The sequence below is a fragment of the Sarcophilus harrisii genome, chromosome 2, assembly GCF_902635505.1.
Source record: "Sarcophilus harrisii chromosome 2, mSarHar1.11, whole genome shotgun sequence".
Lineage (NCBI taxonomy): Eukaryota > Metazoa > Chordata > Mammalia > Dasyuromorphia > Dasyuridae > Sarcophilus > Sarcophilus harrisii.
Window position 1 is genome coordinate 603,227,495 of NC_045427.1, and position 17,185 is coordinate 603,244,679.

At 36.9% G+C, this 17,185-nt stretch overlaps 1 protein-coding gene across 2 annotated transcripts in view; it reads left to right on the top strand.

The window, feature by feature from the left end:
• The window catches only part of LOC100928151 (rap1 GTPase-GDP dissociation stimulator 1-like), a 74,693-nt gene that overhangs the window by 15,226 nt on the left and 42,282 nt on the right, over nt 1-17,185 (top strand). For both annotated transcript variants that reach the window (XM_023494345.2, XM_031956362.1), the window contains exon 4: nt 16,100-16,216. In XM_023494345.2, the coding sequence (XP_023350113.1) occupies nt 16,100-16,216 (117 nt within the window). The remainder of the gene's footprint in view (nt 1-16,099; nt 16,217-17,185) is intronic.

Here is a 17,185-nt window from a genome sequence, read left to right on the forward strand (position 1 = left end):
GAACCGAGCAATTCTCTTATTGCACAGTAAGAATTGGATTCAGAAGGTAAAAATAACCTGGGAAGAAAAACAAAAATGTAAATAGTTTACACTCATTTCCCAGTGTTCCTTCTCTGGGTGTAGCTGCTTCTGTCCATCATTGATCAATTGAAACTGAGTTAGATCTCTTTGTTGAAGAAATCCACTTGCATCAGAATACATCCTCATACAGTATATAATGATCTCCTGGTTCTGCTCATTTCATTCAGTATCAGTTCATCTAAGTCTCTCCGAGCCTCTCTGTATTCATCCTGCTGGTCATTTCTTACAGAACAATAATATTCCATAACATTCATATACCACAACTTACCCAACTATTCTCCAATTGATGGGCATCCATTTTCCAGTTTCTAGCCACTACAAACAGGGCTGCCACAACATTTTTGGCACATGTGGGTCCCTTTCCCTTCTTTAGTATTTTTGGGGTATAACTCCAGGAGTAGTACTGCTGAATCAAAGAGTATGCACAGTTTGATAACTTTTTAGGCTATAATTCCAGATTGCTCTCCAGAATGGTTGGATTCGTTCACAACTCCACCAACAATGCATCAGTGTCCCAGTTTTCCCACATCCCCTCCAACATTTGTCATTATTTTTTCCTGTCATCTTAGCCAATCTGAGAGATGTGTAGTGGTATCTCAGAGTTGTCTTAATTTGCATTTCTCTGATCAATAGTGATTTGGAACACTTTCATATGAGTGGAAATAGTTTCAGTTTCATCATCTAAAAACTGTCTGTTCATATCCTTTCACCATTTATCAATTGGAGAATGATTTGATTTCTTATAAGTTAGGATCAATTCTCTATATATTTTGGAAATGAGGCAAAAGTGCACATTCCCATCCACATAACATAGATTTAAAAAAAATAATAATTTCCATATACATCTTAGTGCCTTGTTGAAGCAGCTTTAGAATAACATGAACTCTGAAGTTTCTTCAGGACAGAATCAAAAAGCTAAGCATTAATTCTAATGCTAAATCATGTGCATAAATGGCTATGTGTGTCTTAAACTATCACCCTCATAAACTTTGTGATGCTCAGAGGCATTTCTGAATTCCTTCTCTTCAGCACCTCCTTTTTAGTATCTTTCTTTCATCTCACATTCTTTATGCTATTCTTTTTTTTTAATGCAACATCTGTCCTTATTAACCTTTATTCCATCTGAATGACTGATAGTATTGCCCTCCCAACCTCAACCCCTTTCAGAGGTACTTGCTTACTAACCCTAATTAAACTCAAATTGGCAGAATTTCATTAGCAAAAAAATCTGTCAGAAAGTGACCTCCAATTATCATACCACTAAGCTTTATACCCTGAAGAAAGAACTCCTCTTAGAGTGAAAAAGGAAAAGAATTTTGGGCTTCTCCTCCCCAAAGGGAACCTCTTAAGTCCTTTTCTAGCTGTATAAAGGGAGCAGTTGCTTCCAAACTTTCAACTTCCTCTTCTCTGAGGCTTGAGTTATTATGTCGAATTTTTACTAGTAAATGGTGCTTGTGGAGGGGATAGGGAATTATAATTCAGAAAGAAATATCTCTCCTAATTTACAGTAAATATCACTAGAGACCATAATGTCTACCTCCAACATGTCAACATTTTAGAACAGTGAACCTGTTAGTTCAGAACTCCAGGAACCTTTGGTGCCTTGGCTGGAGAAGTTGCCTAGGTCCGAGTCAGGAACATACAGATAGCGCTAGAGGGACCTCAGAAACCAAAAAGGTTTCTGATACCTCCCCACTATTTTCCCATTGTGAACAGGAATTCAATTGAATTCAATAGGAATTCAATTGAAGCATAATTATTATAGAATGTTTTAACAATTCCTTGATCTCTCATCAAAGTGGATACTTCTCCTAGGAGTAGGAAATGGTGACCCTTATCTATGCCCTTTTCCCTAAGAGGTCCACCTAACATCTAAGGGATTTCCCTCTGTCTTTTGCCTTCCAGAGAAATACAAACACAAATACAGGGAGTTCTGCCTCCCCCGGGAATTTTTCTGAGTTAGGAATCTAGATTTTTTTCCAGAGGAACCTAAGAAGTAACTTCTGGTTCCACATCTACCTCTTCCCCTTCCCCCAGCTGCCTTTAGAAATATATGGTTTGACTATGTAAGAAAATTAGTATAATAAAGGTCAGAAGATTTACTATATGTGAGTAGCATTAAAAATGTGCCAGATTAACTTTGTTGTAATTATGGCTGGTAAAGATTAACTTACTAAATTAACCTTATAATGGATGATAACAAGGATGTAGGAAAGCTAACTTATTTTTCAATGTATCAATTGGAAAATAACTCATTTCTATTTATAATTAAGCAACTAAAATTTTCATCCTTTGGGACTAAGCAATATGTCAGAAATGATACCAACTGAAATGTACATAACAGTGTAAGCTTTGCAAAGTTCTTGACATTCTTTATCTCATTTTGTTTTCACAACAACTCTATGAGACTAAGTACTATTATAATTTTCATTTTACAAATGAGAAAACTGAGGCTAAGAAATATTTAGGAATTTGCTCAAAATCACAAAGTTGGTCTAAGGTCTAAGGTAGTGTCTAACGTAGGATTCAAACTTATGTCCTCCTGACTTTAAGACCAGCATTCTGCCAGTTCTGGGTAAAGAATATCTAGAAGTTTTAAATACATGAGTCAAGGCTCTACTCTGAACAAAAAACATAATTTTTAATGTAAGTTCTAAATGTTCTTTGATTAAGAGATAGTGAAAAAGAATAAGTATTATAGAAAATTTTACCAACTCCATGATCTCGATGTGGATACACACTCCAGCAGTACAGATAGCAGCCCATGCATGCCTTCTCAATGTGTACCTTTTTCATCCATGTCCTTTTCCCTAGGAGGTCCATCTAATCTGCTAGGGACCTTCCTCGGTTTCTTTTGACTTGAAGACTATATAATCACAGGACATGAACTGTCTATGCATTATCCCTTGTCTTCACTACATACTAAACCATCTCCTTTTCCAATCATATACCTCTGGGTTGATTTCTTTTATATCACCTCCTCTATAAAACAGTGACAATGTTCTTTATCCTACCTGCCCATAGTAGCATCTGTACACTGCCCTTTTGGTTATCTTCAATTGTGATTCTTCACAGATTATGCTTTTCCTTGATTCTCAATAATACAGCCTCATCAAGCAAAGGTGCTAAGAATCATGGACTATGTGAATAAAAAGATATACTAGTTTTTCATGCTGTAGAAGTATAATTTGCCAAGATAATAGTTTCAACTCCATATATGAAAAAATAGCTATAGCTATCACTCACAATACTACTTTAAGGTTCAGAAAGCACTTTACAAATATCATCTCATTTGATCATCACAACTACACTGAAAGGTAGATGATATCTCCATTTTACAGATGAGAAAACTGAAGCAGACAAAAATCACACAGATAGTAAGCATGTGAGGCAGAATTTGAATTCATCTTCCTGACTCTAACTACAGCATCACTTATCTGCCCAATGATTAAAGTCATCATCCTATATCTGTCAGAAATGATCACTTTTCTTATAGTTGGAGATATTCAGATTGACACTATTCAATCCAAGTATGTCCCCAAACACACACACATACACATTCCCTTTTCTATTGCAAATAAGTTATTTGGCAAAAGAGAGAGCTGTTTTATCTTTATTCAATATCTTCTAATCATCATTCTTTTCTAGTTAATATTAATTTTTATCTTTGTTCTAATAAGTTTGTGATCTGATTATAAACATAAATGATTTGAGAAGTGACATGTATCAGTAACCAATATTTTCCTTATGTTAAAATATAGTCAGTTTCATTTCTGTAATGTCTTTGGGTGCTCAAATTACCCATTGCTACCCAACTATTTTCTTGAAGAAAATGTTCATGGTATATGTGAATACCTGAGGATTCTGTATTACCTACAAGTCTTTAGGTTCTTTCATTTCTTGATCCTGAGCCACATTTACCACTATATTTTCACTAGCCTTCTATATACTCCTCTTTGTTCTGAAGGCACTGCATATTAAAGTATGCACGATTTGATTTGGAGACTTCATATGTAAACTTTACCTAGATGTCCATTCTCTAAAAACATGTGGAAACAAGCTGCTGCTGTTTTCCTGATGATCCTTTTGTTTAAACTCATCATGAACTTTCAAGACAAGGCAGCCAACTGTCCGATGGAATGATGCTTCTTTTTGCTTTTAGACATTTGGACATGTAATAAAACCAATTAATGACTATCCAAGGTCTAGCCACCTGTGAGCTACTATCCCATTTAGCTACAACTTCCTTCTATCTCTTCTAGTTTCATTTTTAGCAAGAATGCCAAGAGTGAGATGATTCAGTTCCTCTAACACCATGTGTCCTCTGTTATTTGAACAAGGATCTCACATGTATTTACCAACAGTTAAGTTCATATTTGAGAGCAACATAGGATAGTAAATAGGTGTTCTCAGCAACATGAAGAATTGGATTCAATTCTACCTTTATCACATAGTCACTGTGTAATGACCCCTCAGTACTCCGAGGCAACTCTTAAGACGATAAGATTCAGAATAAAGCAGAACAAGCAGAGGAAGTTCATGTTAATGAAAATCCGGTCCAGATTGTTTCTTAACATTTTCTCCCCACCTTTCTTTCACCACTCTGTCACCATCACTGTAGGAATATAAGAACGGAGTCCTATATGGAACTATCTATATGTGCTTTCTCTCTTATTAGAAAGTAGGGTCATGGAAATCAGTGCCCTTTTTTGTGTGAGTGTGTGTATATCTATGTATGTGTTTTTGTCTTTGTGTGAATGTGTATTTATGATAATTCCTGGCACTGAGTAAATAGTCCATCAAAAAACATTCAGTGCCTACTATGAACCAGACACTGTGTTAAGTATAGGGAATACAAAGAAAGATAAAAACAAACAAACCTGCTCTCAAATGCTTGCTGCTAACTTAATTAAATGCAATATTGTATTTTACTTTCTCTTCAATGTTGTTAAATCTAAAGTCTTTTGGATGTTTCATCAAAGTTCAGCTTCTATATATCTTTTTTTAATCAAATTAACCTTTTGAAAAATAGAATTAAATCTAATTAAGACTCAGCACTTCTAAATCTAAATTGATTAATGAATTTCCCTGAAATCTCATCAGTCTCTTTATCGTTTGATCTTGAGATTGCAGATTTAAAGCTAGTAGGGACCAGAAAGTAATCTGGAATAAAATGCAAATGCATCAGAAATAAGAAACTATTATTCACACAGAGGAGTCCCTAGGTAGGAGGTGGCAGTAAGGAGAAAGAGCACCTGCTATTTGGGTAAAGGTTAAGAAGAAAGAAAGGTAAACTAGAAAGTCAATGAAGTGTGGGGTCAATGAAGGGAGAATAATCACTGTGAGGGGAAAGAGTCCAAAAAGATTCAATTAAGACAAACTTCCTGACTTTAGGATTTCTGCTGGTTGCCATTGCCCAAGTAGAGAAGGCTTCAAACTTTGAAGAAATAAGGCACTTCATGGCAAAAATGATTTGTCATAATACTACAACTGAAGAAATTTCAGACCCAATCTCTTTTTTTTTCTTCCTATTCTCCTTGTGTGTTTCTGCTTCCTCTCTGGTAAAATGGGAGTGAAGGGATTTATTTCCTTCACTGAGTTTTGTTCACTACTCAACTTAATTCAACATAAGCAGCAAACATCACTTAAACACTCACTGCCCTCTGCAAACTCCAGTCTTCTCAGTCCCCTTGTCATTGCTTCAAGAGCTATCATCAAAGCCCCAGCTTTGAAAGCAAAGTCTCTAAACCAGCACCTGAATGTTCTGGAATTTGCATGTCTTCCAAATTCCTTTTTTAGTCTGTCTCACTTCCCATTCTAAAGTTAGCCCTGCAGCCTACAGCATGTGGTGTCTGTGATCAGACATCTGTAAGGCCATTTATCCCAGTGCCCAGGCTTATGGTGAATTGGAATAACCTGAGATAACAGCATTAGGGCATCCATATCCTCACACAGCAGCTCTGCTGGATCAAGGTTTGTCCCAAGCCTTTTCTAGCTAGACAGAATGTCCTGTACACAATTTCCAAGGAGCCAATGCCAGGCCTAGTGACAACCAACAGATGGTATAGGCATTCAGCACTCCCTTTGAAGGGAGCTTAGGCGGCTAACAGGCTCAGAAAGGATATGGGCAGGCAAAGGACCAGGGCAGAGGACCAAACCCACTCATTTCTTGCAGCTCCAAAATTTAAGAAAGCTGCCTCCAGGGTCTCCAGGGTCAATACCTAGGGTAATAAATAAGATAGTGTAGATAAGCACCCATCACTAAGTCATAGGATAGCAAGTCAAGCAGGGTAGGCTTTCACTGTCAAGAACCCGAAACAAAAAGGGGGGAACAAGACTACTACCTAGATATATCCCTTCATAAGACTGACAAAGATATATTTCAATTGACTCAATCAATAGATCTAGAAAAAGGCCCCTTGGGATTCTTGTAAATCAGGGGACATGGCGGTTTGTCATTCCTATCACCTACTGTCACAAAAGCTCCTCTGAAGTCCACCCAATTTGAATAGAAAATCTGGGATTATGACCTATTTTAAACCATATCAGCACCAAAGAATATTTATAACAGTCAAACATAAAGAGTGGAAGAAAATACTTTATAGACCCAAGCATGAGACCAGCATCACAATAGATCATTCACACTCTCACTCTAAATCTAAATCCTAACTACTAACATCCCTGAATTCTTAGAATCACAGAATATTAGAAGAATGTGGGAAATTTATCAGAAAGCAACTTCCTGCCCACCTTCCTCTTTTTACAGATAAGAAAACAGAAGCTCAGGGATGGCAATCAACTTGGCCAAAATCACACAGCTAGTTAGAGGTAAAGTTTGAGACTCAAACCCAAGTTGGGTTTTGTTTTTATTGTTTTTTTTTCATTATATCACTTCTTTTTAAAAGTTATATTATAGCACAAGTATGACATGAATTTCAGCTTCAGTTTGTATGGAACTTTCTCAATTACATGTACACTTCTGAATCTGAATTACATGTACACTCTCCTATAGTGTGTCAGGATTCTTCATAGCAAAGACAAAGAATAATATTGTTCCTAGAGTGAAAATCACTTCGATTCCCTGCACTTCAAATATAGTAGAAATAATTTTGGATTAGGGGTTAGAGGGCCTGGATCCTAATCCCAATTCTATCACTATGTTGCCTCTACTCCACTAGGCCTCTGTTTCCTCATCTGTAAAATAAAGGTCTTGGTCAATTTTTCAAGTCTCTTGCATGAATTCTATTTATAGACTAATAAGCACTGTGTAATGTTTACTCTGAGAGCAGATTGATCTGTTGGCTCACATGGCAAAAAGGATTGCCTAGAAATAACACCTTTTTCACTGATTACAAGAAACAAGGCAAGGGGAGAATTCTAAGAAGAATGCTCCCTGGACTCATTATCACTTTCCTCCTGCCCGTAATCTCATTTTTAAAAAAAGCCACATGTCATCAAAACAAAAAGCGACCAGGTCAGCTCTAAAGCTAAGCACTTCCCAATGTTTTTCCCCCATCAGACTTCAAATGACAAAAATGCTTTTCTGGACATTTTCAATGTGACTCTTCTACTTGTAGTCTACTTTCAGTCTCCTATATTAAGGCTGGACTGGAGCTGACCTTACTGACAAGTAGAAGAAGCATTTTCATACACATGATTAGAATGATCTGTGAGCAAAAACTATTTCCCTTGTCAATACCTAAATTCTATGATTTGTGGGCTGTCCCTTTGGTTTAAGCAATGTAAACTCAAGGTTCCTCTTTTAAAATGCAAATATCTCTAGGAAGGGAGAATGTTGCTACCACCTTCGTATGAAAAACTTATTAACCCCATTTCTTATGACTGTGTTTCAGGAGAGAAAGTAGCAGGAAAATACTATGGTATCTAAAAGGCATGGAGAAAAGAGCATAGAAAATTTTTACCTCAAAAAATGGGCCCCAATTCAAACTTTGACTAAACCCAGCAAGAGTCTGGCCAGCTAGACGATAATGAGATTTTAATGATAAAATAATGAAACAATATTTATAAAAGTGTTTTAAGCATTTTAATATCTTATAAGACATTTTACATATATTATCCAATTATATATGTTAGCAGCCCTCTGATTAATTTCTATTATGATTCCCATTTTATAGATGAGCAAACTGAAGTTCATAGAAATTAAATGATTTGCCCAGATTTACATAGCTAATAAGTTTCTGAGACGGGATACAAACTGTATTTTAGACTCCAAATCTAGTAGTCTAATCCCTACCTTGCACTTTCTTCCTGAACAATTAAATACATTATTTCATTTGGGATATACAACAAACCAATCAAGCAAACAGGACAGATGTTATTGTACTCCTTTAACAGAGGAGAAAACCAAAGCTCAGTCGAGTTAAATGACTAGTCCAGCTTCATATAATAAAGCTGTGGCAAAATACAATCTAAAACCTGGATTGTCAGATTACCAGTGCCATGCTCTTTCCATTACATCAGACATTCTAATGATTCTTGCCTGGCTTTTATTCCCTTCCATTCTTATTGGGTCTTTTCTCTGGATACCACCAATATACAAGATTGGTTATGGAGGGGGGCAAGAGAATAAGCAACCAACTTAGCTTTAATATTGCAAAAGATGAATTCCCTTGACATTGAACCTCATGCTCTCCAAGGTACTGTGCCATGTTCCCAACTGTATTCCCATCTCAACTAAGATTCCATTGTTTTTCATCTGGATGTCATTTGGTCATTCTTTCCCTCACAGCACTGAAAGATTTTCCCCACTGTAGAACTTGTTCTTGGGATCTAATTGTCACCAAGTCTATCCCTATCTTCTAATCTCATTCCAAAGTCAGAATCTTAACAGCTACATACAGTGAGTCACTACTAACTGATGGTGAGGAAAAAAGTGAGGGAAAATATGAGAAAAGCATTTATTAAGCACCTACCATGTGCTAAGAACTGTGTTAAGCATTTTGTAAATATTATCACATTTAATCTTCACAATGTATAATAAAAGAAATGCAGGAATCATATATATTTGTATGTGTATTTTATATGTACACAAGTGGTGACATAGACTTATATTGAAAAAGACATAAGTACATAAAAAGAGGAAACTAGGAGCCTAACTAGATAGGTCTCATCACATGACTACCATAGAGATATTTCAAGTCATTTAAACAGCAAGTCTGTTTCTTCATCTGCAAAATGGGCATAATAATAATGTGTATGTGGTGTGTCCTTCTATTTAGAAAAATAGGTAAAGTCACTTCTCATATTCACTTGCAGTTTATTTTGGAGTAAAGAGATTCGTCTTTCTAGAACTCAGGTTCTTTTTACTGTAAAATGAGTAGGCTGTGCTAGATAATCTCCAGAATGAATTTATCCAGTGATGATATTCTATATTCAAACTATAACTTTGGGCAGGTCATTTAAGCACTCCAAATCTCAGTTTCCTCAACTGTAAAATGGATATAATTATACCAGCACAATACAGTTATCCCTGCCTCATCATAACTTTCCCCATCTTAATTTCCATATATCACGGGTCAGCATAAGAAATTAAATAAGAATTTTAAAAGAGTTTTATGGAAGCTGCAGATGATACATAAAGGCCAGCAGATGACATAGAAACTCAGAAATTCACACACATACACACACACATATACATACACATACATACATATATATGTATATGTTTATATGTGTATATATATGTATATATATATACAATTGTGTAATAGCAATGCAAATTTTACAATAAAATACTGTAAACACTCCATAGAAAAAAAAGAAAAAAAAATTACTTCTTCTCTAGTATGAATGAAAGGCAAAAAAAATTTACCAGATTGAGGGAGTGTTACAGCCCTATCCCCTATGATGTGGTAAGGATAACTATATATCTCATAGGAGTGTTCTGAAGATCAAATGAAATAATATGAATTATTATAATTATAAGATCTCTGGCTTTGATACAGATTACAACCTAATTGGAAACACAGAAAAAGAAAAGCAGTAATACTAAGCAACATATACTAAGTGTTCAAAGAATGTGATAGTATAATGTCTGGGCTAGCTCTCTGGAGGGCCTCAGGATCAGTGAAAGTCCTTGGTCTTAAGGAGGAAAAGTGAAGGAGGCAGGTAAGCTGCCACGAGGTTCAATAAAGATGGATCCTGGACTATGGAGTCTGGAGCCTGAAGTCTTTTCTTCTTAGCAATACTGTGGCTGAGAGACTCTGATGTCTCTCCCTCAGCCCTCCAATGCTTACCTACAATTACCTCATCACCACACATTCAGCAAGCTCCAGTCTTGAGGAGAGCCATCACATTACCAGAAGTATATGCTTATAGAACCATTATCTCACCTTGAGTAGGTAATTAGCCTTAAGTGCTCTGATATGTTAGATTCAAGTACACCTCTTCAGAGTTCCAGTTCTCTACATGATAGTATAGAAGAGTATACAAAATAGTTAAAGTGAAAAACCATATTCAAGTCCATCTAAACCAAATGAGGCAGTGGTCTTGTTACTGACTTAGAGGGCTTTCTGGTTAATAATATGACCTATCATGACTGGGTGTGAGCAATGTCGTCAATTCCAGCTTTTTCTTCTTCTCCTTGGACTTGGCATTTACTCCACCCGAATAAAGAAACCAGATTTCTCTCTGAAAGTTTAGCTATAAGTTCCTTGATTACAATGACAAATCAAGTAATTGCTTGTTGAAAAATGGATTGATGTTCCCTCAATTCCTATGCTCTTTTATCTGAAATTTCCCCATCAGAAATCCTTATCTTCTTAAAAGATCCTCTGCTACCCACTACTGGGTTAAAGCCAACAGTGAATGCCCTACCTTCCCAGTGGCTAAGTGGTAGTTCTGAGGTCCCCTTGGAGTGCTATGATTCAGAAAGAGAGAATGCTTCCACTTGATGTGGTAGGATGAAAACTTCAAGGAATAAGTGGAAATTCATTAGTGACTAGAAGAGGGGGTAGAATTTCTAAAGACAGGAATTCCAGGCAGAGAATAACATGCATGAAAGGACAAAGGCAAGAATTCTCATGGTATGTCCCAGTATTACAACCTGCATACATAGATAATATGTACAGAGAAGAAGTTAGACATGAAGCTGGAAAAGTTGAGTGGTGCTAATTGTGAAGAACTTTGAATATCAAAGTAGAAGTTTAAACCCAATTCTATTAAGTAGTGTGCTAATAGGAGTCAGCAAAGGACATAAGGAAATTGTGAGATGGGGACGTTATTAGTGTACAGTCATATGCCTGATTATAACTGAGTATTGTTTCCTTGAAGTTTCTACATTAGTTCCAGACCTGACATAAGGAGCATCTTTTTCTTTCTAGGATGAATTTCCAAGAGGTCAGATGAAACTGACCCTGTCAAAGTTTTAAAGAGTTTAAATCAAAAGAGAGAAATATTACATGCCCACTATATTAATATTCTTTTAGATGTATTGTATATGCATATGTATAAATGCATGTTTTGCATATGTGTACATAGGCAAATATGTATGAGTGCATGTATGTGTATAGATGTATATGGATGTGGGTGTATGGATGTGAATGTAGATGTGTCCATGCTTAATTACTGTCTTTGAAGTAGAGATGGTGGGAAGGAAAGGGGGGAAAAGGATAAAATAAGAAATGTGCTTCAGAGAACAAAAGAAAACCAACAAGGAAGCAAAAAGAGGACAGTTCTGGATACACCTTCTATTATTATATGTAATTTCTTTAGATGGAAATTTAATGTTATATATTTTGAAGTCTCTTCTGCTCTGTACATAACATTATTTTTTCCCTTTTTTTCCTTTTTCTATTTTTTCTATTTTGTATTTGAGGTTTAAATAAATAAATACAATAGAAATAAAGAAAAGAAATTGATCTGGAGCTAAATGACCTTCATCTCATGAAAATATATGAGTACTTGGGCTGAGGAACATATGGGTCTTATCAGTCTTGTGCAATGTGATCATTTGTAGTATGAAGAGCCAAAAGATATACAAATTATCTCTCCCACCAAACTGCTCTATGTATCCTGAAATTTCCATCATTCTAATCATAGAATCAATGACTGAGAGTTTGTGACTGTGAGAGTTGAGAAGTCAACCCCCAACTGCAGCCTGAATCCCCTCTAAACTTTCCTGACAAATGGTCATCTACCCTGCAGTCAAAGATTTCTAATGTTGAGAAATTCATTAGCTCTTGGGGCAATCCATTTCAAATGTAGACTAGACTACTTGCTAGAGAGCCATTTCTAACCACAATCTACCTATTTGTAACTCCCACTTAATAAATTTTTAGTTCTGTTCTTTACGGCTAACCACTCTTTGACATAACTGCTCTCCCTTTAAATATTTGAAGACAATGAGCAACTCTCCCCAAAAGTCTCTTCTCCTAGATGGTTAAATTGATAAATGAACTTATTGGAAGTGAAGGATATCCCCCACAGCCTTCACATTCCTACAAGCCTTTACTCTTTGGACTTAACTTACGATCAGAAGTTAACTTTAGCCACATCCTGCTCAGGTAGTCAGGAACTTTTTCAAATGTTCACCTGTATTCACCTTCAGTGGAAATGGAAAAAAAGAATGAAAAAAGAGAACAGGATCATAGGAGATGCAAGTTGGAATAGATCCTTCATTTTATCTGTAAGAAAGCTCATAACGTTACATAATGTTCTTTAGAAGGTCATGTAGACCAAAAGGAACACAAATAGATTCATACTCAAGTGCTCTGGTCTGAGAACACATGCTCTAAAGTTTTATTCAGCACAAGTATCAAAGAGAAAGGGGTAATGATCACCATCTCTCCTATCCCCTTAGGACTAAGGAGGCCCACATCAGGAACTCATTCTTTATACAAATCAGTTACATGTTGGTACGATGGCCATAAGCTCCTCTTCTGATCCCATTCCATTGGCTGGCAAGTAGGAGACTTAGTAAAAGTAGGAAAGGCTCAATGCAGCTGCATCTCTTCCTTGAAGCACTTTTCCTATTGACAGTGGACCCAGAATATCAAATTATCATATAATGATCATCAGTACTTACAAGGATTTTAATGCTTCATAGTTCATTTTTCTCTATTCACTCTTAAATCACCTGTCATGTAAATAGGAATTCGCCCAATTTTAATAGCCTTCAAAGTCTGGCTCATCTCACCCTCTCCACGAAGGCCTTATTACCTTTCCCAGCTCTCAGTGCTCTCCCTTGACCATCTAGAATCCTCACCTCTAATTGGGCACTTAACACATATTGCCTTGAGTTGCTAATTATCTTTTGAAATGTGCATGACTTCCCCCACCCCCCCGAAGTAAGACAAGGACAAATCATATTTCTGTAAGGCTTTACAGGTTACAAAGCATTGAAAAAAAAGGAACTCAGCAACCTCTAGAACTATGTTGAACAAGGTCTAATGTCTCCTTTTTACAAATAAAGAAAAAGACTAAGTTCAAAGAGATTGCCCACATGCACCTAGTCACACACAGCTAAAGTCCTAGAGCTCAGATTTGAACCCTGGTCTCCAAATTCCAACCTCAGCTTTTATTCCAGGAATACTATATTTCCTATATTTCCTAAAGACAAAAATCACACTTTATATGAAAAATCATCCCAGGATACAGCAAATTTGGGCCCCATACTTTTTAATCACCTTTACAGTAATGACTGAAAAGGCATCCCCAGTGAGGTGTCTGACTGCTGGTGTTAAGACAAGAAATTTAAATATATATATACATACATTTATATATATCTATAAATATATATATATATATATAGTCTGTGTGTGTAAGAGAGAGAGAGAGAGAGAGAAAGACAGAGAGAGAGACAGAAACAGAGAGACAGAAAGAGACAGTCAGACAGAGATTGAGAGACAGAGAGAGAGAAACAGACAGAGAGAGAGAGAGAGAGAGAGAGAGAGAGAGAGAGAGAGAGAGAGAGATATCAACCTGAGCTTCTTACCATCATGAAAACACACCAGAGAAAGAAGGTGCTAGTTCCTAGGTTCCTGCTCTACCCTAAACAGATTTCCTAATTTTTTCTACATTCTCTTCCAAGTCCATTTACTCTCAAATTTCATTTCAATCTAATTTCATGTGGATATAAATGATAGACGGGGTGATGAGAAGAGAGGTAGTGGACGATATATTTTTTGACAGACCTTTTCCCTAAAGCCCAGTGCTCTCCAATGAATGTGCTTCCCTGGACTCCAGGGTCTCCCACAATGCCTTGAACATTCAATAAATGCTTGTTCAATGATTGATTTTAGGACTCCAGGTTACATGTCCAAAAAGCAAAGCCTTATCAAGGAAAGTTGAAAAGGTGGACAGAAAGAATAGGAAATGGTCTGACATTTTGAATTAGAGTCAGATTTCAAGGTAGGGGTTTCTTGCCCCATTCCCTCCTCCAACGCATTTGCAGTCTAGGCCCCAGGCCACTTTCTCCTGAGGAAAACAACACTTTCCTCCCCTTGCTCAGGGAGTGTGAGTTGTAATTTGATAATGGGCCGGACTCTCACCATATGGAGTCCTTTCAAGGACTAGAAGCGTCATTATGCATATGGTGTAATTCTGCTGATCAGCCCCTGGAGAAATCCCCCACATCTGGATGGTTAATAACCATTGTCCTGGTCCTCTGCCTAGCCAGCCTGTATGCTCTACATACAGAACCAGCTCATCCAAGTGAAGCCTCCGTTTTGTTGCCTTCTCACTTTCAAACCTTAGAAACTTAATTTAAAATCTCCTAATGCAGTTACAATCTGATGAGATACAAGAGTAAAGTGATTTTCTAGGTCATAATGAATTGGGCTCATTAAGGAAACCGGGACTAGAATGGAACACTGTCTCACTGACCCCTGACTGACCTATTCTTGGGGGCTTTTTAGCTGCAGATGCTCAGTCCTCCTCTTGCTTCTCCCACCTCCAGTGCTTTTTACAGGCTGTCATAGCTAGGAGGTACTTTATAGATCATTTCGGGCGACCCTTTCATTTAAAAGATGAGGAAACACAGACCTATGGAGGGGCTATAATTGCCCAAGGTCACATAGCCAGTTAGCAGCACTAAACCTTGACTCCTTAGATTTATTCTAGGCTGATAGCCTGTTGCTCTAAGTGGCTTAGAGTTTCTTGTACTGCATCTTAGCAGGGAGTATAGTATCAAAGATTGTTGTCATTCAGTCATTTTTTGTCATTTCTGATTCTTCACAATGTCATCTGGGGTTTTTCTTGGCAAAGATGTTGGAACGGTTTGCCATTTTCTTCTCCAACTCATTTTATAGATGAGGAAACTGAGGCAGACAGGGTTAAGTGATGCCCAAGATCACACAACTAGTCCACCTCTAATGTCATATTTGAACTCGGCCCTTCCTGAGTCCAGGCCCAGCATTCTATTGCACCATTCAGCTGCTCTCAGTATGAAGGACTTCAGTTCAAATCCTATTTCTTCTGCTTAGTAACTGTGATTTTGGGGAGACTGACTCAAATACTCTGGCTCTTCAAACTCTCTAAATCAAATTCTCTCCTGTTTCTTCTTCTGTAAAATGAAAGGAATTAGGTTAGATCTTAAGTCCTTTCTATGTCTAAATACTGTAAATCTAAATGAGGAAGATCTAATTTTACAAATATACAGAGTAGGCAGCCACTTACACAGTAACATTTAAAGAGTTCCAGGACTATATCCATGACCTAAATATATTTGCTCATACTGATTACACAGTGCCAGCAATTTTGCTCTTCACTGTTATATATCATTCTCCCTTTGGGTTCTGTTTAATATTGTAAAATATTAATATTGAACTCTAACTCACACTATAGTATGATTGAGTCATAAGGATCAGGAAGCCTAAGAACAGTGGAGAAAACTGATGAAAGGATTAAAAGGAAATGGGAGAAGGGGAAAAAATATGGGAAGGTGGATAAATGCTGCCAACTTGACAATTATGTCATAATCTGGCCCTAGTTTTCTGAAAAGCTCAGGAGAGATATCCTCAGGAACTTTTGAACTGACTTTTTCTCATTTTTGAACTAGATTCTCTTAGCCAACACCTGGAGGGTCTCAAACTCTTTGGAAACAAAGATCAAGTTGAAGTTGAAGAGGAAATCCTGGAGAGCCTAAACATGGTGCTGCAAGCTGTGACTGGAGACCGTTAAGTATAATTCACATATTGACAGAACTTGGGAGTATTGGAGCCAGAAGGAACTTCCTTGTTTTATCTAATACTTTTTTGTTGTTCAGTTATGTCTTATTCTTTGTGACCCCACTTAGGATTTTCTTGACAAAGATACTAGAATAGTTTGCCATTTCCTTCTCCAGCTCATTTTACACATGAGGAAACTGAAGCAAACAGGGTGAAGTGACTTGTCCAGGTTCATACAACTAGTGAGTGTCTAGGGCTATATTCAATCTCAGGAAGATGAAACTTCCTGACTCCAAGATCAAGCTCTAACCATTATACTATTTAGCTGTCTCACAAGTAACCTTGGAGTTTCTCTAATCCAGTCTAAACCGTGCCTGAATGGAAATGACCTCTTTAAGGGTTATCCAGCCTCTCCTGTATGATATCTGATCATGAAAAGCCATCTCCCAAGACAGCCCATTCTCCTTTTGGAAAATAAATATTAGTAAGATGTTTCTTTACACTCTTCCTACATCTGCCTAATTTCCACCCATTGCTACAAGCAATGCTAAACTGTCCTTATTCTAACTCATTTGTATCTTTTTATGAAACCTAAAACTGTTTTAATTTTACTTATGTTTTGTCTCACTACTTATTGATGCAGAGCATGAAATCAAATAAAAACCCCAGATCATTTTCATACAGACTTGTAACTTGTCACATGTCTCCAATCCTATATTATGCAATTGATTTTTTTTTCCTCAATCCAACTGTAGGACTTTTCATTTATCTGCTGGGAGCATCATAGTCCTTCCAGTCCTCTGTGTCCACCACCAGAATGATTCTGGGTTCTTTCCTTTCCCTCAGATTCAATCAGTTACTGAATTTTATTGCTTCTACCTTCACAATATCTCACATTGACACCCTGTTCTCCACTCGTGAGGTCAACATGCTATTAGTTCAAGACCTTATCATTTCTCACATTTCCTGTTGTAATA